We start from the raw sequence: 21007 nt of genomic DNA, 5'->3' as shown, positions 1-21007 counted from the left end.
ACCTAAATCTCCCCATTCTCAGCGGGAAGCCCTTCCCTGTGTCCCCTCACTCCAAACCCTTTCCTGTCCCAGCTCCTGGTGGCACCTGGAATTCCACTCACCGCCCTCACCGGGAAGACTTTCCACCTGAAATTCCCCCTGGGAACTCCTAAAAGCTCCCAGAAATTCCCATAAATCCCCAGAGACCTCCCGAAACTCGCAGAAATCCCCACAAACTCCACATGGAAAACGTGAAATCTTTATTTACAGCCTCCCCCCCCCCCCGGTGCCCAGGACTCACCTCCCCCCGTCCCCCACCGGCTCCACCTCCCCCTTGACCAGGGGGTCCCTGGGGCTCCTCCGGGGCTCCAGGACCCCCCCCATGTCCCTCTGGAGCTCTGGGACCCCCCGCGTGTCCCTCTGGAGCTCCGGAATCCCCCGTGTGTCCCTCTGGAGCTCCGGAATCCCCCGTGTGTCCCTCTGGAGCTCCGGGATATCCCACGTGTCCCTCTGGAGCTCCGGGATATCCCGCATGTCCCTCTGGAGCTCTGGGATCCCCCGCATGTCCCTCTGGAGCTCTGGGACCCCCCGTGTGTCCCTCTGGAGCTCTGGGATCCCCCGCATGTCCCTCTGGAGCTCGGCCAGGCGCTGCCGGAGCCGCTGCTCCCGCCGCTTCCCCGCCTGGAGCTGCCTCTGGGCCTTGCCGAGGGCGTCGAGCACGGTCTCAGCGCGGCGCTTCCAGAGCAGGGCGGAGCCCACCTGGTAGCTGTGCTCGCTCTGGATGTAGGCGCCAGCGCGGGGCGGCAGCCGCGCCATGAACAGCGACGGCGACGGGGGGCCCGGCGGGCCGGGGGGTCCCGCGGGCGCCGGGGGGGCCCCCTCGGGCAGGGCCGGTGCTGCTGCAGCTTCGGCGTCGCCCGTGGCCACCAGGAGGGTCTCTGGTGGCGGCACCGGGACCCCGCCCTGGGCGGCGGCCGGGGGGGCTTTGGAGTCCGGGGGGAAGCAGGAGAGGGAGGGGGGGAACAGGGGGGCCGGCGGGGGCGGGGGGGGGTCCTGCCTGTGGGGAGAGGAGAGGGGGGGGATACGTTACCCCGGGATACGGCCCCGGGAGCGCCCGGAGAGTCCTGGGGGTGGGAGAGGTCAGGGGGAGGCCAGTGGGGAAGGTGGGGGGTCCTGGGGGTGGGAGAGGTCAGGGGGAGGCCAGTGGGGAAGGTGGGGGGTCCTGGGGGTGGGAGAGGTCAGGGGGAGGCCAGTGGGGAAGGTGGGGGGTCCTGGGGGCGGGAGAGGTGGGTTGGGAAGGGGGAGGGTCCCAGCTGTGTTGGGAATAAACAGGGCAGTCCCATCACCCCCCGACCTCCCCCCTCAAATCCCCCCTCACACTCACTTCCACTTCCTGGGGGTCCGCAGGGGCTTTGGGGGGTCGCTGTCGGGCGGGGGGGGCTTCGGCTTAGGGGGCCTGGGGGGCCGGGGGGGGCCTGGGGCGAACACGGTGGGCACGGCCCCCTCCTTGAGCCGGTGGTAACCACTGGGGGGGAGAGAAATGGGGGGTCAGGAGGGTCCCCGAGGCCTGTAGCCCCCTACCTGGCTCTCAAAGTGCCAGGAGCAGCCCCCAGATTTACCTGTAGGCCCCCCAGATTCACCTGCAGCCCCCCCAGACTCAACTGTAGCCCCCCCAGACTCAACTGTAGCCCCCCCATCTCACCTGTAGCCCCCCCCAGACTCACCTGCAGCCCCCCCAGACTCACCTGTAGCCCACTACCTCGAAGCAGTGGCTCTCGAAGTGCTGGGAGCAGAAGTAGATGTATTTGGAGGAGGGGTCCCAGCGCCCCCCCCCCAGGGGGTCCCGGCGCCGGCTGTTCTCCAGCCACTGCACGCGGCGAGGGTCGTCCCTGCGTGGCAACCTGGGGGGCACGGGGACATGGGGGGGACATGGGGGGGTCACAGGTCACGGGGGGACCTCAAATTGCCCCCCCAGCCCATTTTGTGCTGAAGGGCTGAACCTCCCCCCGTCGAGCCCAGCAATGGAACGGTCCAGGTGGGGCCATTAAAGCGGACGGGGCTGAACCATCCCCAGAATGGGGGGGGAGACTGCAAAGGAGACCCCCTTGCTGAGGGGAAGGGGGTCTCTGGGGGCTCTCCCTCCCCCCGGGGTGGTCCCTGGGGTGTCACCCACCGGTGGAAGGAGATACCCCTGCCACGGGTGTCGCGGGTGTCGCGGGTGCAGCAGCCGGAGGCGGAGCAGTGCCGGGGCATCTGAGAGGGGGAGAGGGAGGGGACAGGGCTGAGACGCCCCCCGCCACCCACCCACCCAGACTACCCCCAAACCCCCGGGGTTTAACCCAGAGACCCCCAAGGTGCCCCCCTCAGTGACCCCCCCCGTCCCTGTCCCCAAAGACCTTCTGGGATTCCCACCCCCCCCCCCCCAGGGGTGTCTCTTTCCCCCCGAGAGGGTCCCTGGGGGTTATAGACCTGTACAGGCACCTTATAGAGGCCCCACCCTACAGCGCCCTATAGATCCCTATAGGTTACCCTGTAGCCCTCTCTAGTGGACCCCACAGACCCCTACAGGCACCTTACAGCCCCCCAATGGACCCTACAGATCTCTGTGGGCACCTTATGGACCCTACAGACCCCCAGAGGCACCTTATAGTGCCTCCCATGGGACCTACAGACCCCTATAGACCCCAAAACCCCCCAAGTCCCCCCAAAATTCTCCTCCCCCCCCGTTCCTACCTCGGCGCTCCCATCCCGCCGCCGTCACCGCCGCCGAACTCTCGCGAGCACCGGGGCTCTCGCGAGAACAAACCCCCCTCCACCCAGCAACGCCTCCCTGGGCCCCGCCCCCCCCACTTCGCTGATTGGTTGCTGCTTAGCAACGAGCCACGCCCTCCGCCTGTCTGTATTTGCATGCCGAGTTCTGATTGGACAGACGAGACGCGCCCCCGCCCTATTAGCATTTAAGCCACGCCCTTTCCTGTCATTAGCCATGCGAGCCACGCCCTTCTCAGCTCATTAGCCATGCAGGCCACGCCCCTCCCGCGAGGTTTGGGGGAGTTGGGAGCTTTTGGGGGATTTTGGCGAGTTCTGGGGGGTTTTGGGGGTTTTTTAGCGCCTCCAATTGAGTAAAGAGGGCTTTGACGTCCCCCCAGCTGGTGTGGGGGAGGATTTAACACCCCCCGATTGGTCTAAAGAAGATCTTGGGGTTCCCCCTCCTCCCCCTCCTCGGTTTTTGGGTTATTTCAACCCCCCCTCCCTCACGACCCCCACTCAGGACCGAGACCCCCATGAAGGCACTTTAATGAATTTGGGGTCCCCCCCCCTCAAAAAAATCAAGGGGGGAGGCTCTGGAGCAGCTTTTGGGGTCCCCTTGAGGGGGGTCAAAGGGGGGGTCAAGGGGGGTCAAGGGGGGATTCCAGGGACGGGTTTAATGGGGAGGTTCACGGGGGGATTCGAGGGGAGGGGTTTCGAGGGGGCATTCAAGGGGGGTCTCAAGGGGGGGTTCGAGGGGCTCCCGCAGCGCTGGGGGCGGGTCCGAGCCCCCCCCAGGGCACGGGGCTGTGCGGGGGGGTGCCGGGGGTGGCGGGGGGGGTGTCGCTGTCGCCGCTGTCGCCGCTGTCGCCGCTGTCGCCCCCCCGCAGCATCCGCCGCACCGTGCGGGACACGGTCAGGGGGTCGCACCTGGGAGGAGGGGGGGAGTGACACCCCCCCGTCCTGGAGACCCCCCCGACATCCCAGAACATCCCCCCCGGGCCCCCCCAATATCCCATAACCCCCATAGAGCCCCCATAACCCCCTATGGAGCACCCCAACACCCCATAGCCCCTGAGACCCCCCCATAACCCCATAGACCCCTCCCACCATCCCATAACCCCCGATAAACCCCCCCCATAATCCCATAGACCCCCCAAAGTGTCCATAGGGTCTGTAAGCCCCCCCCCCCCGTGCCCATGGGTGTGTATGGTGTCTATAGGTGCCCCCGGGTGTCTCTAGGGGTCTGTAGGGGTCTGTGGGTGTCCGGAGGTGTCCCCACCTGAGCCGGGCCCTGAGCACGGCCACGCTCCGCGCCGTGGCCGCGGTGCCATCGCCGACGTGGTCGAGCTGCCGGCGCAGGACGTGGCCCTGGGCCAGCGCCCGCGCCGTGCCCGCCGCCACCGCCGCCACCTGCGCCGCCACCAGCCCCGCGGCCACCTCGCTGGCACGGGCCTGGGGACACGGGGACACCGCTGGGGACATTGGGGACACCGGGGACACCGGGGACATTGTGCACATTGGGGACACTGGGGAGAGTGGGGTCATGGGGATGGTGGGGACACTGGGGACATTGGGATGTGGGGACACGGAGTCTGGGGACATGGGCTGTGGGGACAAGGGGATGTGATGGCATTTGGCATTGGGGCATGGGGACACGGTGACACAGGACCTGGGGGCACGGGGGGACAGGACACGGGGACACTGGGGACACGGGGACAGCTGGGGACACTCGGGAACAGGGAGGACGTGGGTGGGCACAGAAGCTGTGGGGTCACAGGGTGACAGGGGTGACACGGGGTGACACAGGTGACAGGTGCCCCCACCTGCAGCCGGTATCTCTCCCCCCGCAGCCGCTGCTCCTCCACCTCGGCCACCAGAGCCCGCAGGCGCCGGCCGGTGACACGCGCGGCCCGCGACAGGGACAGCCGGGTCCTGGGGGGACACAGGGACACCAAATGTCACCCAGTGGCACCCCATGGCACCCGGGACAGGGCCACCCACACCCCGGGGGCCACCGGGACACCCAGTGTCACCCCGTGTCACCTCCAGAGTGACCCACAGCCAGTGACACTCACCCTGAGACCATCTGGGGACCCCCCTGGGACCGTCTGGCGACCACCTCGGGCCACCCTGGGGCCACCCAAACCCACTTCGAGGTGACCTCAAGCCAGACTGGGACCCCCCTGAGCCCCCCTGGGACCACCCAGGACCACCCAAACCCACTTTGGGGTCACCCTGGACCACCTGGGGCCACCTGAGGCCACCCAAGACCGCCCTGGGGCTGCCCAAACCCACTTTGGGGGCATCCTGAGGCCATGTGGGCACCACCCAATCCCCCCCAGGCCCCCCTCACCCTTCCTCCCTGCGCAGCAGCTCCTGCAGGTGGAGGCAGCGGCTCCTCAGGGTGCTCTCGGGGGGCGTGGGGGGCCCCGGGGGGCGCAGGAGCCGCTCCTGCAGCTCCCGCTGCTCCCGCGCCAGCCGGGCCTGGGCACCCTGGGCCTCCCGCGCCCGCTGCCCCGCCAGGGACAGCGCCTCACGCAGCTCCTGCACCTGGGCAGGTGAGACAACACCCACGGGTGAGACCACGGCACCCTCAGGTGAGCTCAGCACCCACATACCCCATATCCCACATCCCACATCCCCATATCCCCTCATGTCCCTCCCAAGTCCCCACAGGTGCCCACAGGTGCCCACAGGTGCCCCACAGGTGCCCCACAGGTGCCCACCTGTCCCAGCCGCTGTCCCAGGTGGTCCCGCAGCCCCCGGTTGTGCTCCCGCAGCTCCTCCAGCGCCGCCTGCAGCCCCTCGGGGTCAGCGGGGGGGGGACTATGGGGGGGACATATGGGGGGGCGTGGGAGGGTATAGGGGATGGATGGGGGATATGGGGGAATACGGGGTAGAGGGACACCTGGGACTACAGGGGACACGTGGAGGGGCTGTAGGGGACACGCAGTGGGCGTGTCCAGGAAGGGGCGTGTCCGGGGAGGGGCGTGTCCTCACTCACCTGTGCCGGGGGCCGTGTCCCACCTGAGCGGCCGCTTGGTCCCGCTCCTGCTCCGCCTGGCGCCGGCACTGCCGGGCCTCCTCCACGGCCTGGGGGCGGGGCTGGCATGGACACGCCCACCGGGGACACGCCCACCACCCCAGCCCCACCCATAGGCTGATCCAGCCCCGCCCATTGTTCCTCAGCCCTGCCCACTGGTCCTTAGCCCCACCCATCAGTCCTTAACCCCACCCATTGGTCCTTAGCCCCACCCATCAGTCCTTAACCCCACCCACTGGTCCTCAGCCCCACCCATTGGACCTTAGCCACACCCCCCTGCCCTTTAGCCCGGCCCCTTTGTGCTTTAGCCCTGCCCATTTATCATTAGCCCCGCCCTTTCCCTTGGCCCCGCCCACCTCTCGCAGCCGCTGAAGCTCCTCCCCCCGTTCCCGGCACTGCGACTCCGCCTCCTGCGCCCGAAGCTCCGCCCCCACACGGGCAGCACGGGCAGCCTGGAGCTCCGCCCACAGCAGCTGCCCCGCCTCCTGCAAACGGGGCCGGTTCAGGGACAGGCCACACCCCTCGACCACGCCCCCTTTAGCCCCACCTCAGCCAGACCTCCACCCTCTCAGAGGCTCCTCCCCCTCCCAGGCCACGCCCCCTCAGACCACCCCGATTTAACCCAAATTCAGCCACACCCCCACCAGAGGCTCCACCCCCTTAGGACCCTCCCATGACCACACCCACATCCCATAAAGCACCACCTGCTTTTCTAAGTCCCACCCCATTTCACCAGCCACCCCTCAGACCACGCCTCTTTAGCCCCACCCACAGCCACACCTGTCATAGGCCCCGCCCCATCCGACCCCGCCCCTTCCCTGGCCCTGCCCACCTGCTGCAGCCGCAGTCTCTCATTGGCCCGGTCCCTGGCCCTGCAGGCCCCGCCCATCCGGGCCTGGGCCCCACCCACAGCGATCTCCAGCGCACGCAGGGCCCCGCCCTCCACCAGGCCACGCCCTCTCTCTGCCGCCAGGCTCCGCCCCAGCGCCGCCACCTGATTGGGGAAGGCCGTGATTGACAGCTGACATGGGACAGGCCACGCCCCCATCTGGGTGATGGGCAGCCCCTTGTCCCGCCCCCAGGGTGATTGACAGATCATTGCTCCACCCACCAGGGTGATGGACAGTCCCCAGCCCCTCCCACCGATGTGATTGACAGCCCCAAGCCCCGCCCACCTGGTTGCTGAGGTCCCGCAGCTCCTCCTCCAGGTCCCGCCGGTGCTGGGAGAGGGGGGGACATTTGGGGGGCAGGAACCAAAATCTGGGGGGGCCCAAAGTCCAGGAGGGGTCCCAGGAATCCAGGAACCCCCAGAGTCCAGGGAGTCCCAAAATCTGGGGGGTCCACGAGTCGGGGGGTCCCAGGGATTTTGGGGGTCCCAGGGATTTTGGGGGTCCCAGGACCCCCGGGGGTCCCTCCCAGGGTGGGCAGGACCCCAAACCTTGCAAGGGGTGGGGGCGGGGGGTCACTCCCGGGGAGGTCCCAGGGGGGTCCAGGGGGGTTCGGGGGGGATGGGCCGGTTCCCACGGGGTGGGGGAGGGGCGCCGAGGGCCCCTTGTCGCTGTCCCCGCCCCGTGTCCCAATTCCAGCCCGGGGCTGGCGGGGGGCCAGGGGGGCCCCGAGGGGGGCGGGGGGGCTCCGGCCAAGGGGGGGGGGACAGGGCGGGGCGACCCCAAATGCCCGGAATCCCCCCCTCCTCCACCCCCTGGGACCCCCAAATTGGGCTCGGGGCTCCCCCGGCTACCAGGGGGTCCCCCATCACCGCGGGGTCCCCCCTCCCATCCCTGTATCCCCCCAGCCGGGGGTCCCACCCCGTACTCTGGGGGTCCCCCATCCCTGTATCCCCCCCATCAACCGGGGGGGGTCCTCACAGCCCATCCCTGTGTTCCCCCCCATCCCTGTGTCCCCCCCTCATTAACTGGGGGTCGTCCCCCCATCCCCTGGGGGTGCCCCCCTTTCCCCGCCCCCCCTCCACACCCCTCGGGAGTCCCCCCCACTCACCTGTGCCAGCCGGGGGGGGCTGCGCCGCCCCCTGTCCCCCGTGTCCACCATGGGGGGAAGGCTCTGGAACAACAGAGACCCCGGGAGACCCTACAATAACACCACAGCCCCCCCAAAGCGGCCGCAGCCCCGGGCGGGGACCCCCCGACAGCTTTGGGGGGGGCAGGTGGGGAAGGTCCGGCCCCCTGGGGACCCCCTGCCCACCCTGGGGGTTCCCAGCCGCCAGTTTTTGGGGTCCCCCGCCCACCCGGGGGGGTCCCTGCCTCCCTGTCCCCCCTCACCTGTCCCGGTCCGGGCTCTGCCGGTGCCGCCCCCGCCGCGGGCACGGACGGACCCGCGAGTGGCACCTCCGCGCTGCCCCCGGGCCGGTCCCACGGGGGGGACACGGGGACACAGAGCCCGCCCTCCCCCTCCCCGACCCCGCCCGCCCCCCCGGGCATCGCCCGGGCGGGGCCCTTCGGCTCCAGCGGCTCCCGGGCCACCCCCGCCCTGCCCGGGGGGCACCGGGGCCTCGGGGGGCACCCCAGGGTGTCACCTCTGCCCTCACCCCGGGGGACACGGGGGGCTCGGGGCACCCCGGGGTTGGGTGGCACCTCGGGGTGTCACCTCTGCCTTTGTCTGCGGGACTCGGGTGTCCCAGGACACCCCAGGATTCGGGTGTCACCCCTGGGTGTCCCAGGACACCCCAGGATTCGGGTGTCGCCCCCGGTGTCTCCTCCTGTCTCCACCCGGGGGACTCGGGTGTCTCAGGGCGCCCTGGAATTCGGGTGCCACCCCTGGGTGTCACCCCCGCCCGAGGGGACACAGGTTTCAGGGCACCCCGGAATTTGGGTGTCACCTCCCGCCCTCGCCCAGGGGTGGGAGAAGCGGTGACGTCACGGTGTGGGGGTGACGTCACGGGGAGGGGAAGGGACGGTGACACCACGTGAGTGACACAGGGGAGGGGCCGGGGGGGCAAGGGGGTCGTGGGGGGTCACACAGGGGGTGTCCCCAGTGGGAACAACACAAGGGACATCGGTGACATGGGATGACACGGGGTGACACGGGGTGACACAAATGGACTCAGGTCGGCCTACACGGGTCAACACGGAGCGGAGCAGAGTCACGGGGGCCAACATGGGTCCACATGGAACAGCACGGATTGACATGGGCCAACATGGGTCAACATGGATTGACACGGGCCAACATGGGTCACTATCCATTGACATGGGCCAACATGGGTCAACATGGATTGACATGGGCCAACATGGGTCACTATCCATTGACATGGGCCAACATGGGTCAACATGGATTGACATGGGCCAAGTGGATGCCGCGGAATCCTCCGGCCCGCCAGGGGGCGCCGCTCCCGCCCCGCGGCCGCTCCCGCCCCCTCTCTGTGATCCGCATTCATTTCCGGTCTGCCAGGCAGAAGTGACGTCAGAGAGCGACGGCGGCGGGAGTGCGGTGAGCGGGGAAGGAGCCGGTTTGGGGGGTTCTGGGGAGCTTCTGGGGGGTCCTGGAGGGTTCTGGAAGGCTTTCGTGTCGCGACAGGTCGGTGACATCGCGCGCGGTGCTCCCGGCCGCCCCGTGACGTCATCGGCGCTGTCCGCGGCACCCGGTGACGTCACACGGGGTGTCCCCAGCCCTCGGTGACCCCCTGGAAAATGTCCCCAACCCCTGTGTCTCCTTCCCCAGGTACCGCCGGCCTCGTCACTGTCACCGTGTCCCCACTGTCCCTGTGTCCCCACTGTCCCCTCCATCCCCGTGTCTCCGACATCCTCTCCCTTCCTCCATCCCTGTGTCCCCTCCATCCCCGTGTCTCTGACATCCTCTCCAGTCCTCCATCCCTGTGTCCCCTCCATCCCTCCACCCCGGTGTCCCCAGTGTCCCCCTGTGCCCCCAGGTGTCCCCCTGTCCCCCCCGTCCCCCTGTGCCCCCAGCGTCCCCCGGCGTGCCCGCGGCGATGCCGGAGGCCGTTCACTACATCCACCTGCAGAACTTCAGCCGCTCGCTGCTGGAGACGCTCAACGGGCAGCGGGTGGCGGGGCAGTTCTGCGACGTCACCGTGCGCATCCGCGAGGCCTCGCTGCGCGCCCACCGCTGCGTGCTGGCCGCGGGCAGCCCCTTCTTCCACGACAAGCTGCTGCTGGGCCACTCGGCCATCGAGGTGCCGCCCGTGGTGCCCTCGGCGGCCGTGCGGCAGCTGGTGGAGTTCCTGTACAGCGGCAGCCTCGTGGTGGCACAGTCGGAGGCGCTGCACATCCTCACCGCCGCCTCGGTGCTGCAGATCAAGACGGTCATCGACGAGTGCACCCAGATCATCTCGCAGAGCCGCGGCCCCGCCGTGATGCCCCCGGCCCAGAAGCTGCCGCCGGGGCCGCCGGCGGAGCTGGACAACTTCTCGGAGCCGCTGCCGAGCGGCCACAGCCGGAAGCAGCGGCAGCCGCTGCGCCTCGCGCCGGCGCTCAAGGAGGAGGAGGAGGCGGAGGGGGAAGAGGAAGATGAGGACGGCGGTGCCCAGGAGGGCGTTGTCCCGCCCGGCGCGGCCCTCCCGGCTTTCCCGGCTCCAGACCCACCGTTTTTCGGCGCCCCCGAGGCATTCCCGGACACGTTCCTGGCGCCCTGGGCCGGCGACGACGGCGGCGCCGCGTTCGGGGCCGAGCGCGGGCGGGAGGCACCGTGCGGGGACGGGTTTGGGTTCGGGGCGCCCCCGGCATTGCCGCCACCCTACGAGGGTGGGACGGAGGCAGGGGGAGCCCCCCCAGTGCCCACGGTGCCCCCAGTGGGGCCCCTGCGCGGCCCCCAGCCCCCCTACCAGTGCGGGCACTGCCAGAAGAGCTTCAGCTCCCGCAAGAACTACACCAAGCACATGTTCATCCACTCGGGTGAGCAAGGGGGGACCACGGGGACGTGGGGGGACACAACGGGGGCAGGGAGGGCAGGGCAGGGGGGGTGTGCCCTGGGAGGATCCGCGTTGGCTCACGGTGATCTGTGGTTGACTTGTGGACCTGCATTGCTCTTGACCCACGTTGGCCTGTGCTGACCCACGTTGGCCTGTGCTGACCCATGTTGGCTCGCTGACCCATGTTGGCTCGCTGACCCATGCTAAGCCATGCTGACCCATGCTAAGCCGTGCTGACCCATGTTGGTTCATTGACCCATGCTAAGCCATGCTGACCCATGCTAAGCCGTGCTGACCCATGTTGGCTCGCTGACCCATGCTAAGCCCTGCTGACCCATGCTAAGCCGTGCTGACCCATGTTGGCTCGCTGACCCATGTTGGCTCGCTGACCCACGTTGGCTCGCTGACCCATGTTGGCTCGCTGACCCACGTTGGCTCGCTGACCCGTGGTCACTCACGCGGCCCTGCCCCGCATTGACCCGTGTCGCCCCCCGTTTGTGTCTCCGCAGGTGAGAAGCCCCACCAGTGCTCCATCTGCTGGCGCTCCTTCTCCCTGCGGGACTACCTGCTGAAGCACATGGTGACCCACACGGGCGTCCGCGCCTTCCAGTGCGGCGTCTGCTGCAAGCGCTTCACCCAGAAGAGCTCCCTCAACGTGCACATGCGCACCCACCGCCCCGAGCGCTTCCAGTGCCGCCTCTGCACCAAGGGCTTCTCCCACCGCACCCTCCTGGAGCGCCACGCCGCCGCCTCTCACCCCGGGCCCCCGCCGGCGCCGCCGCCGGGGCCGCCGGACGCCGGGATGGCCGCGTGGCCGGGGACTGACGCCACGGGCGCCGGCCCCGCTCACACGGCGTGAGGGGGCACCGGGGGGGGGGGGCTCTGCCCCCCGAGTTCCTCAGAGGCGGATTTTGGGGCTCCGGGCCTGTCTGAGGTGAAGCCTGGAGGAAGCTGAGCCACGGGGACGTTCCCAGGGACAGGAGGAAGGGAACGGAACAGGGGAATCGGGAACACCCGGCGGGAGCACGGAGCAAATCCTCCTGGAAGGTGGGCAGGTGTGACACCAGGAGCTGGTTGGGGATGGCCTCGGTGGAGCTCAAGGGCTCTTCGGGTGGTGATGGCATCATCAACCTGGACTTGTGCAAAGCACCTGAGGTGGATCCCAAGGAAATCCTGGAACTGGGCTGGAGAGACAGGGATTGGATGGATGGGCCGCGCCCTGAGGCCAGAGGAGATGCTCCAGGGGCTGGAGAGAGTGGAGGTGTCCCACTTGGAGAAGGGAAGGATCTGGGGACACCCTTCCAGGGCCTGAATAGGCTCCAAGAGCTGGAGAAGGACTTTGGACAAGGTGTGGAGTGCCAGGACACAGGGAATGGCTTCCAGCTGGAAAAGGGGACACTTGGGTGGGATTCTGGGGAGAAATCCCTCCCTGTGAGGGCAGGGAGGGGCTGGCATGGAATTCCCAGAAAAGCTGTGGCTGCTCCATCCTGGAAGTGTCTGTGGAATGTCCTTTCCCCCACCAAACCATTCCCTGGCTCCGTCACTGTGCCCCCACCCCGGCCTTGGATGGACACAGGGATGGACACATGGATGGACACGCGGATGGACACAGGGATGGACACACGGACAGACACGGGGTCCGCCCCTTGTCCCCTCCCCCCAGGTGGCTCCTGCCCCCCAAACAGTGGCCAGTGGGGGGTGGCTCAAATGGTCTTGGTGGCCTCTGGGGGTGACAATGAACACGGGAGGACACTGGGGAGAGAGGGGGGATTCTGGGCATGGGGGGGCATGGGGGGGACACTGGGGACACGTGGGGGGACCTGGGGAAATGGGAGGGGACTTGGGAGAATGGGGGGGACACTGGGGGACACCAGAGGGGACATGGGGGAGGACAGGAGGGGACTTGGAGGGATACTGGAGTTACTGGGGGACATAACGGGGGACACTGGGACACAAAGAGGGGACACTGTCCCAGGGCCACCAGTGCTCAGGGCCCCTCAGCCTCTGGTCCCAGTGTCATGCGGGGCCCTCCCAGTAACGCCCCCAGTACCCCCCGCAGTCCCAGTAAAGCTCCCCCAGTAATCTCAGTGCTCCCAGTACCGTCCAGTGCTCCCAGTATTCCCAGTCCTTCCCCGGCCCTGCAGCGCATTGGTTCCCCGACCTGTCAATCATCGCCTCCGCCCCTCCTCTTCGCCGAGCCCGGAAGCCGATTGGCCAAGCGTCACGTCTCTACAATCCCCGCCCTCCCCGTGGCGCTTCCGCCGCTGATTTGCGCGTTCTCCTTCCCGCCCTTTCTCTCCCGCCTGCTCCTCTCCTATTGGCCCCTCACCCCGTCAATCTCTCGCCCCTCTCCCCCTTTCATTGGACCCTTCTCTGTCCATCAGGCTCAGCTGGCGGTGATTGGCCGAAGCGGGGGGGGCGGGAGCGGAAGCCGTGAGGGGACTGAGGGGACACCGGGCCACCATGTCGGGCCCTGAGGCGGCGGCGGCCAGGACGGGCCCGGAAGGGGCCGGGAAGGGCCCGAGAGCGGAGCCCTTGGGGCACCTGGAGCTGCTGGAGCACTGCGGGCGCTGCCGGGAGCGCCTGAGCCCCCAGCGGGACCCGCGGCTCCTGCCCTGCTTGCACTCGGTGTGCGGAACCTGCCTCGGCGGAGATGGAGCGGGTGAGGGGGGGACTGGGGGAGCTGGGAGGCACTGGGAGCACTGGGGGGGACTGGGAGCACTAGGGGACACTGGGAGCAATGGGGGACCCTGCCCCACTAACGAGCCGCCACAGAGGGGGGTGTGGGGTGACCTGGTACCCCCTCTGCCCCCCCCGTCCCCCCTGACCTCGTCCCCCCGCTGTCCCCACAGAGTTCGAGTGCCCCGTGTGCCACTACCAGTGTCCCCTGGGGGACATCCTGGACAACTTCTTCCTGCAGGACAGTGGGGCTGGAGCCACCGCAGGGCCTGAGCCCCGCCAGGTAGAGCCTCGTTAGCGTTAATTAGCGCTAATTACCGGGGGGGAGGTGGCCCAGCCTGTCCCTTGTCCCCAGAGCTGCAGCAGCTGCGAGGACAACGCGGCGGCCACGAGGTTCTGCGATGACTGCGCCGAGCCCCTGTGTGACACCTGCGTGCAGGCCCATCTCAGGGTCAGGTACACCCGGGGCCACTCCGTCAGGGACATCGGTGAGTCCCTGTCACCTCAGTGTCACTGTCACACCCCCTGTCCCTGTGTGACACCTGCGGGCAGGCTCATCTCAGGGTCCCGCTCCCATTCCCAGTGCTATCCTGGTGCCGTTCCCATTCCCAGTGCCGTTCCCAGTCCACTCCCAGTCCCATTCCTGTGTCATTTGTGCAGGCGGAGCTGCTCTCCGGGACATTCCCATCCCAGTCCATCCCAGTCCATTCCCGCAGGCTCAGCCCCATCCCAGTCCATTCCCACAGGCTCAGCCCCATCCCAGTCCATCCCAGTCCATCCCAGTCCATCCCCACAGGCTCAGCCCCATCCCAGTCCATCCCCACAGGCTCAGCCCTGCCCCGTCCCGGTGCCGATCCCGCCCTGGGGCCGTGCCCAGAGCACCCGGAGGAGCCCCGGGATCGGTTCTGTTCCACCTGTTCCACCCTCATGTGCCGCCTGTGCCAGCTCAGCGCCCACCAGGGCCACCGGTGAGTTCCTTAGTGCTCATTTGCATGTTAATCAAGCATGTTAAAAACAGGGATTTGGGGCAAAGAGGGAATGGAAATGGGAGTAATGGACTGAAAGGGCAGCTGCTCAGGCCCCTGGAAAGGGGATTAGTTAATTAATTACGTTAATTAGTTGCTGAAGAAGAGGTAGAGATGGTCTGCAGGTTAATTATTAATTAGAGATTTTCTAATAGATTTTAGGATGTTATTACTGGTTTTTGAGATAACAGGAAACTTAGGTTGGTTTTTTTTTCTCTCTTTTTTTTTCCTGCTTCCCGCCTTTTTTCCCTTTTTCCTTTTTTCCCTTTTTCCTTTTTTCCCTTTTTCCTTTTTTCCCTTTTTCCTTTTTCCCCTTTTTCCGTTCATCCCCTTTTTCCTCGTTTTCCCCTTTCTCCCTGTTCTGTCCCCCCGTTTCCCTCCCTTGTCCCTCCATGCCCCGGGCGCGTTCCCAGTTCCCAGAGCGTTCCCGAGGCGGCCGGTGAGCAGCAGTCTCTGCTGCTGGACGTGTCCCGCTGCCTCAGCTCCAAACTGGCCTCGCTGCGGGACTGCCAGCGGCACCTGCGCGGCCTGTGCGTGTCCCCCATGTCCCCCGTGTCCCCCCCGTGTCCCCCCCGTGTCCCCCCGTGTCCCATCCCGGCGTTCCCGTTGTTCCCAGGCAGCGCCAGGGCTCGGAGGCGCAGCAGCGGCTGCAGGTGGAGGTGAAAATGGCCATCCTGCAGGTCATGAGGGAGCTCAACAAGCGCGGCAAGGTCCTGCTGGGGGAGGCCCAGGTGAGGGTGGCACTGTGTCCCCCCCCCGTCCCCTCCTGGGCCTGGCACTGTCCCCTCCCTGTCCCTTCCCTGTCCTCGCCTCCCCAGGTGAGGGTGGCACTGTCCCCTTCTGTCCCCTGAGGCCAGGACTGTCCCCTCCATGTCCCCTCCCTGTCCCTGCTGTCCCCTGGTGTCCCCTCAGTGTCCCCTGGTGTCCCCTCAGTGTCCCCGTGCCCCGTGTGACCCCGGTGTCCCCCCAGAAGGTGACGGAGGCGTGGCAGGAGGAGCTGGAGCGGCGGCTCCGGGCGCTGTCGGAGCTGCAGAAGCACCACGAGCTCGTCATGTGCTTCGTGTCCCGGGCCATGGGCACCTCCTGGGGCACTGCCCTGCTGCTCTCCCACAGACTGGTGAGGCTGAGCCCCCCCCGGAGCCCCCCAGGGGCACCTGGGGACACTTGGGGACCATTGGGCGACCTGTTGGTGTGACAGAGGAGTGGGCAGTGACACCCCCACTGGGCTGTGCTGGGGAGGGGCCAAAGCCCCCCAACCCCACCCTCAGACCCCTCACGTGTCCCTGGGGTGTCCCTGCACTGTCCCACGAGTCCCCAGGGTGTCCCTGTGACCTGTGCCCTTCCCCTGTCCTTCCAGATCCATTCCCAGATCCAGCGGAGCCTCCGTGTCCCGGTGGAGCGTGAGGAGCCCCCGGGGGAGCTGAAATTCCAGTGGGATCTTCCCGCCTGGACCAAGAGCGCCGAGAACTTCGGTGCGGGGACACCGGGGAGGGGGACAGGGGGTGACAAGGGACAGGAGGGACCAGGGGGGTGACAAGGGGGGTGTCAGGGGATCTCTGGTGTCCCCACCCCCCCTGACACCCCTCCCCTCCCTCCCAGGCACCATCATCTCGGAGTGGCCCCTGCCCCGCCCCGGGAGCCCCCCCCCTGCCATGAGGCCCCGAGATCCCCCCCCGTCCCCACAGGTACTTGGGGGGTCCGGGAGGTGTTTTGGGGACCCCCCTGGCAGCCCCACCCCACCCCAAATAACCCCCTGCCCCCCCCAGGTGGTGAGCAACGGGCAGGTGACCCCCAGGCTGCTCTTTCAGCCCCCCCAGAACAGGGCTGGAGGGGGGGCACAGGAGGCCCCCTGGGGGTCCCCCCCAATTGGGCGGGAGGCTCTGGGCCCCCCCCCTCCCGCCTCAGTTTCCCTCTGGGATCGAGGGCTTGGAATGTCCTGACTTGTCCCCCCCACACCTGGAGCCGCCGCCGGAGACCCCCAAGCTGGGTGAGGATGTGGGGGGGACATGGAGGGCACAGGGGATGGGGGAACATTAGGGGGGCAGGGGGAGGGGGGACATGGGGCGATATGGGGAGAGGGGAACATGGGGGACATGGGTTGGGGGGCACAGTTTGGGGGCACGGGGGTGACATGGCGGGGAGGGACATGGGGGGACACGGTGGGGGGAACACGGGATACGAGGGGGTGGGGACATGGGGGGGACATGAGTGGAGTGACAGAGGTTGGGGACACGGGGGGTGACACGGAGGGGGCACAGGGGAAGGGGACACGGACTGGGGGGTCCAGGAATTCCCTGACGTGGGATTTCCCAGCAGCCACCGGGCCCCCCGAAAACACCGTCACAGGAGGGGACAGGTGAGGGGGGACACCCTGTCCTTTGTCACGTCCCCTGGGACGCCCCTGTCACTTGTCACCTCTGCCCAGTCCCTCCTGTCCATTGTCACCCTCCTGGTCTCTCCTCTCCCTTGTCACCTCCCCTGGGACCCTCCTGTCCATTGCCACCCCCCCCAGTCCCTCCTGTCTCTTGTCACCCCCTCCCTGGTGACATTTGGTGGCTTTGGGGGCTCCTGGAGCCCCCCTGACCCCCACCCCCCCCATTATCCAGGAGGAAACCTGGGAATTCCCCCCGGGAGGAGAAGTTCGTTAAGAAGCTGCTCATTAAACGGTAACTGGGGGGGGCAGGGACCCCCTTGTCACCTTTGTCCAGGGCCACCTGTCCCCCTTGTCCCATCCTTGTCACCCCCTTTGAGGTCCCTGGCCCTTGGTCATGAGGGTCCCCCCATCTCGTCCCCTGGGCCAGGGGTTGGCGAGGACCCAGGACCCCCCTGGCCCTTGTCATCATGTCCCCAACATCCCTCTGGACTTCCCCTGTCCCCAACTCTCCCAGACCTTGTTCCCCTCTCCCCAGGGTCCCCCCCGTCCCTTGTTCCCCCATCCCAAAAGGCCCAGATGCTTCCAGCCCCCCCCCAAACTCCCAGGATTTGTCCCCTGGGGGGGTTCCCCTGGTGCTGACCCCCCCCTCTCCCCCCAGGAGGCGTCCCCGAGGGTGCCAGGGCCCCCCCCCACGCCCCCTCAAGGTGCCACGGGTGTCTCTGGAGCGGCTGGAGCTGGGCCTGGCGCTGGACCCGGCGCTGCCCCTGCCCGCCTTCCGCGTCCTGCCGGGGCCCTCGGCCGGGCAGTTCAGCGTCATCGTCATCGAGCAGGGGGGCACAGCCCAGGGGACAGCCCAGGGGACACTCCAGGGGACAGCGCAGGGGACACTCCAGGGGACAGCCCAGGGGACACCCCAGGGGACACTCCAGGGGACACCGCAGGGCACGCGGCCGCAGGGAAGCATCCCCATCAAGGTGAGTGTGCCCCGGACCCCCGGGGTCACCTGTGCCACTTCATTGTCACCTGTCCTTCTGCAGTGTCACCTGTGCCACCCCAGTGTCCCATGTCCCCCTCCCTGTGTCCCCCTTCTGCCCCAATATCCTGCCCCTCCCTGTGTACCCACCTGTCCCCCTGCCCCTCCCCATGTTCCCCCCCCGTGTCCCCATTGCTCTCCAGTGTCCACCTCCATGTCCCCGCATCCCCTACTCACGTCCCCTTGTCCCTCCTCCCCGTGTTCCCTCCCCATGTCCCCTTCCCATGTCCCCCTTCTGTCCCCCCCACACCCCCTCTCACCTTTTCCTTCCCTCCCCCCCAGGAGGAGCCTCAGGAATTGGCCATCGGGGACCCCGGGGACACCAAGCCCGTGGGGCTGCTGCCCCCTCCCGCCGTGGGGGGAGTCCCCGGGGGTGTCCCCACAGAGGGTGTCCCCAGGGAGGGTGTCCCCAGGGAGGGTGTCCCCGTGGGGTGGAGCTGCCGGGTGTGCGGCCGCGCCGGGGCCGTGGTGATGTGTGACCGGTGCCAGCGCTGCTTCCACCTGCACTGCCACCTGCCCGCCCTGCTCGACGTGCCCAGGTACGGCACCCGGGGAGCTGCTGGGATCCACGGGGATCCAGAGGCACCTCCCTGGGATCCACTGCCCCTCGTCACCTCCTCCCTGGTCCCCTCCTCCCTGGTCCCTGTGGGAATCGTCCCACTGACTCCAAACCTCGTGGAACGTCCATTCCCCATCCGTGATCCCTCCGGGAATCCCTCCGACAACCCCAAAACTTGGGGGATCTCCTGCCCCCGACCCCTCTGGGAATCCCCCACTGAGCCCAAACATCGCGGGGTCTTCTTTCCCCTTCCCTGATCCTTGTGGGAATCCCGTTGCTGGCCCCAAACCTCCTGGGATCTCCCGTTCCCACTGGCTCCCCGTTCCACAGCTCCGACTGGACGTGTTCGCTGTGCCAGGAGCTCCCCCCGCCCTCCGAGGCCCCCTCGGGCCAGGGAACCCCCGCCCGGCTGAGCCCCCTGGACCAGCAGGTGAGTCCTGGGGGGGACTCGGGGGGATCCCAAGGGATCCCGGGGGATCCAGGGCTGCCCTCTTTCTCCCCCCCCAGAGGTGTGAGCTGGTGCTGCTGGAGCTGCTGTGCCACGAGCCCTGCAGGGCCCTGCAGCGCCCGCGCGGCCTCGCGGTGAGTGGGGGCTACCGGGGGGGGCTGGGGGGCTACTGAGCCATGGGGACCACCCTGAACACCTCGGGGGCTACTGAGCCATGGGGACCACCGTGAACACCTCGGGGGCTACTGAGCCATGGGGACCACCGTGAACACCTCGGGGGCTACTGAGCCATGGGGACCACCATGAACACCTCAGGGGCTACGGGGGGGCTACTGAGCCATGGGGACCACCATGAACACCTCGGGGGCTACTGAGCCATGGGGACCACCGTGAACACCTCAGGGGCTACAGGGGGGGCTACTGAGCCATGGGGACCACCGTGAACACCTCAGGGGCTCCTGGGGTGTGGTGACCCTTGTGGAGTTTGATGCTCACGGGAGGGGTTTGGTGGCCCAAGCAGTGGTTTGGTAGCCCCAGGGCACATTTGAAGGCCCAAGCAGGGATTTAGTGGCCCCAGTCACGGTTTGGTAGCCCCTGACACCGTTTGGTGGCCACAGGAGGGGGGTCCCGCCCTGGACCTGACCCTGATGAGGGCGAAGCTGCAGGAGAAGCTGAGCCCCCCCTACAGGACCCCCGAGGAGTTCGCCAGGGATGCCTGGAGGGTCCTGGGGCAGCTCCAGGGGACCACCGAGGTCTGGGGGGTGTCTGGGGGTCCCTGAACGTCCCTGGGGGAGGTCTGGGGGTCCCTCTGGGCATCCCTGGGGAGGGCTGGGGTGGCTTGGTGGTTTCTCTGGGTGTCTGAGAGGGTCTGGGGGTGGTCTCTGAAGGGGTTTGGGGGTCCCTGGGGAGGTCTGAGGGTCCCTCTGGGGTATCTGGGGGTCCCTGTGGGGGTCAGGGGGTGTCTCTAGGGGGTCTCACCCTCATGTCCCCCCAGGACAAGGCGGGGGTCTCTGAGGGGTCTGGGGTGCTCTGGGGGTGTTCCTGGGGATCTGGGGGGGGTCTCTGGGGCCTCAGAGGGGGTGTCCAGCCCCCCTGACCTCCTGTGTCCCCCCCAGGACAAGGTGGGGCTGCAGTCCCTGCTGAGCGTCCAGAGGTTCCTCGAGACCCGCCTGAGCCGCGTCTTCGGGGACAGGAAATTCTGGGACCACCCAGGGACCTCTCTGCAGCCTGACCCCCCTCCCCAGGGGGGCTGGGACCACCCGGGGTCACCCCTGGCATCCTGGGACCCCAATTCTGCTGCTCCAGGGTCCTGATCCCCCTCCCCGGGGTCCTGAAACCCTCCCTGGGACCCCAATCCCCCTCCCCGCGGTCGTGATCCCCCTCCCAAGGGTCTTCCAATTCCCCCTGGGACCCCAGTTTGTTCTCTCTGGGACCCCAATCCCCCCTCTCAGGACCCCAATCGCCCTCCCCAGGGTCCTGGTCCCCCCTCCAGGACCCCAGTTCTGCTCCTTGGACCTATAAAACCGCTCCTGGTCCTTCTTCCCTGTGGGTCAGGATCTGCCCGGCTGTGACCCCGTGGGGGTCCTGGCAGGGACCTGCAGGCCCTGGAGAGGGAAGCCCAGGCTGGAGCAGGTTTTTCCCGGGTAGGACTTGCAGCCCCTGTGGGGGACCCACGTGGGTACAGCTCGTTCCTGAAGGACTGACCCCACGGAGGAGTGACCCACGGGACAGCAGGTTGGGAAGAGCTGCTGCCCGAGGGATGGACCCACGGCAGAGTCACGGTCCATCGAGGGGAAGGACTCCAACTCCTCTCCCTGAGCAGCAGAAACAACAACGGACTGTAACCCCCGTTCCCTGTGCCCCTGCACCGCTGGGAGGGGTGGGGGTAAGGTGTTCTTAAGACTATTTGTCAGTCTCTGGTTCTTATGCTGTCAGTAATAAATTTAACACCAACCCTCCCCACTTGGAGTCTGTTTTGCCCGTGAAGGTGATCAGCCACTGACCTCTCCCGGCTCCTCTCTCCACTCATGCATTCTGAATTGCTTTTTTCTTCTGTCTTTGTCCGGTTACGGAGGGGAGAGTGAGGGAGCGGCTTTAGCGGGTACCTGGCCAGGGTCAGCCCAGTACAGAGGGCAAACTGGTCCCAGTACACCCCCCCCGTGGAGATGGTGGCGCCCAACAGAAGGCGGGGCCTCAAGCTCCGCCCCCGTGCGCGGGGATTGGTCGGTGGGGCC

The 21007-nt window shown here is 67.7% G+C and overlaps 4 protein-coding genes across 7 annotated transcripts; 2 read left to right on the top strand and 2 right to left on the bottom strand.

Moving 5' to 3' along the window:
* Positions 1 to 65: 65 nt before the first annotated feature.
* LOC127465816 (THAP domain-containing protein 7-like) lies at positions 66 to 2793 on the bottom strand. The gene is made up of 5 exons (XM_051776348.1): positions 2713 to 2793; positions 2153 to 2232; positions 1725 to 1880; positions 1364 to 1504; positions 66 to 1036 (listed from the first exon to the last, which is right to left on the bottom strand). Exons 2-5 carry the CDS (start codon positions 2230 to 2232, stop codon positions 277 to 279), a joined length of 1137 nt encoding a protein of 378 aa, XP_051632308.1. The 5' UTR covers positions 2713 to 2793; the 3' UTR covers positions 66 to 276.
* Positions 2794 to 3467: 674 nt separating this feature from the next.
* On the bottom strand, positions 3468 to 7996 carry LOC127465806 (myosin heavy chain, embryonic smooth muscle isoform-like). Its single transcript, XM_051776331.1, has 10 exons — positions 7772 to 7996; positions 6949 to 6993; positions 6606 to 6767; positions 6130 to 6258; positions 5735 to 5823; positions 5457 to 5556; positions 5084 to 5280; positions 4554 to 4662; positions 4010 to 4182; positions 3468 to 3657 (listed from the first exon to the last, which is right to left on the bottom strand). Exons 1-10 carry the CDS (start codon positions 7820 to 7822, stop codon positions 3468 to 3470), a joined length of 1245 nt encoding a protein of 414 aa, XP_051632291.1. The 5' UTR covers positions 7823 to 7996.
* A 1118-nt stretch (positions 7997 to 9114) lies between these two features.
* ZBTB45 (zinc finger and BTB domain containing 45) lies at positions 9115 to 11535 on the top strand. Of its 4 annotated transcripts, none has more exons than XM_051776344.1 (3): positions 9115 to 9217; positions 9449 to 10638; positions 11165 to 11535. In XM_051776344.1, the coding sequence occupies exons 2-3, from the start codon at positions 9717 to 9719 to the stop codon at positions 11512 to 11514; spliced, it is 1272 nt and encodes a 423-aa protein (XP_051632304.1). In that variant the 5' UTR covers positions 9115 to 9217; positions 9449 to 9716; the 3' UTR covers positions 11515 to 11535. The 4 variants fall into 4 exon arrangements, with proteins under 4 accessions (XP_051632304.1, XP_051632305.1, XP_051632306.1 ...); XM_051776345.1 differs by having other exon boundaries at positions 9183 to 9217; positions 9305 to 10638; XM_051776346.1 differs by having other exon boundaries at positions 9190 to 9304.
* A 1468-nt stretch (positions 11536 to 13003) lies between these two features.
* Positions 13004 to 20731, top strand: LOC127465805 (transcription intermediary factor 1-beta-like). The gene is given in 20 exon segments (XM_051776329.1): positions 13004 to 13317; positions 13508 to 13617; positions 13690 to 14026; positions 14057 to 14136; positions 14139 to 14302; positions 14773 to 14889; positions 14976 to 15090; positions 15330 to 15476; positions 15717 to 15831; positions 15959 to 16044; positions 16126 to 16292; positions 16343 to 16346; positions 16471 to 16715; positions 16966 to 17025; positions 17392 to 18038; positions 18041 to 18305; positions 18656 to 18755; positions 18833 to 18907; positions 19391 to 19525; positions 19889 to 20731. Coding segments are annotated over 20 exon segments (3366 nt in total). The 5' UTR covers positions 13004 to 13118; the 3' UTR covers positions 20087 to 20731.
* The last annotated feature ends 276 nt before the right edge of the window (positions 20732 to 21007 follow it).

This window comes from Manacus candei, unplaced genomic scaffold, assembly GCF_025592945.1.
Source record: "Manacus candei isolate 608988 ecotype Guabito, Panama unplaced genomic scaffold, ASM2559294v1 h1tg000497l, whole genome shotgun sequence".
Taxonomy (NCBI): domain Eukaryota; kingdom Metazoa; phylum Chordata; class Aves; order Passeriformes; family Pipridae; genus Manacus; species Manacus candei.
Note: the sequence above shows the minus strand (reverse complement) of the source record. Positions and strands in the feature narration are given on the sequence as shown.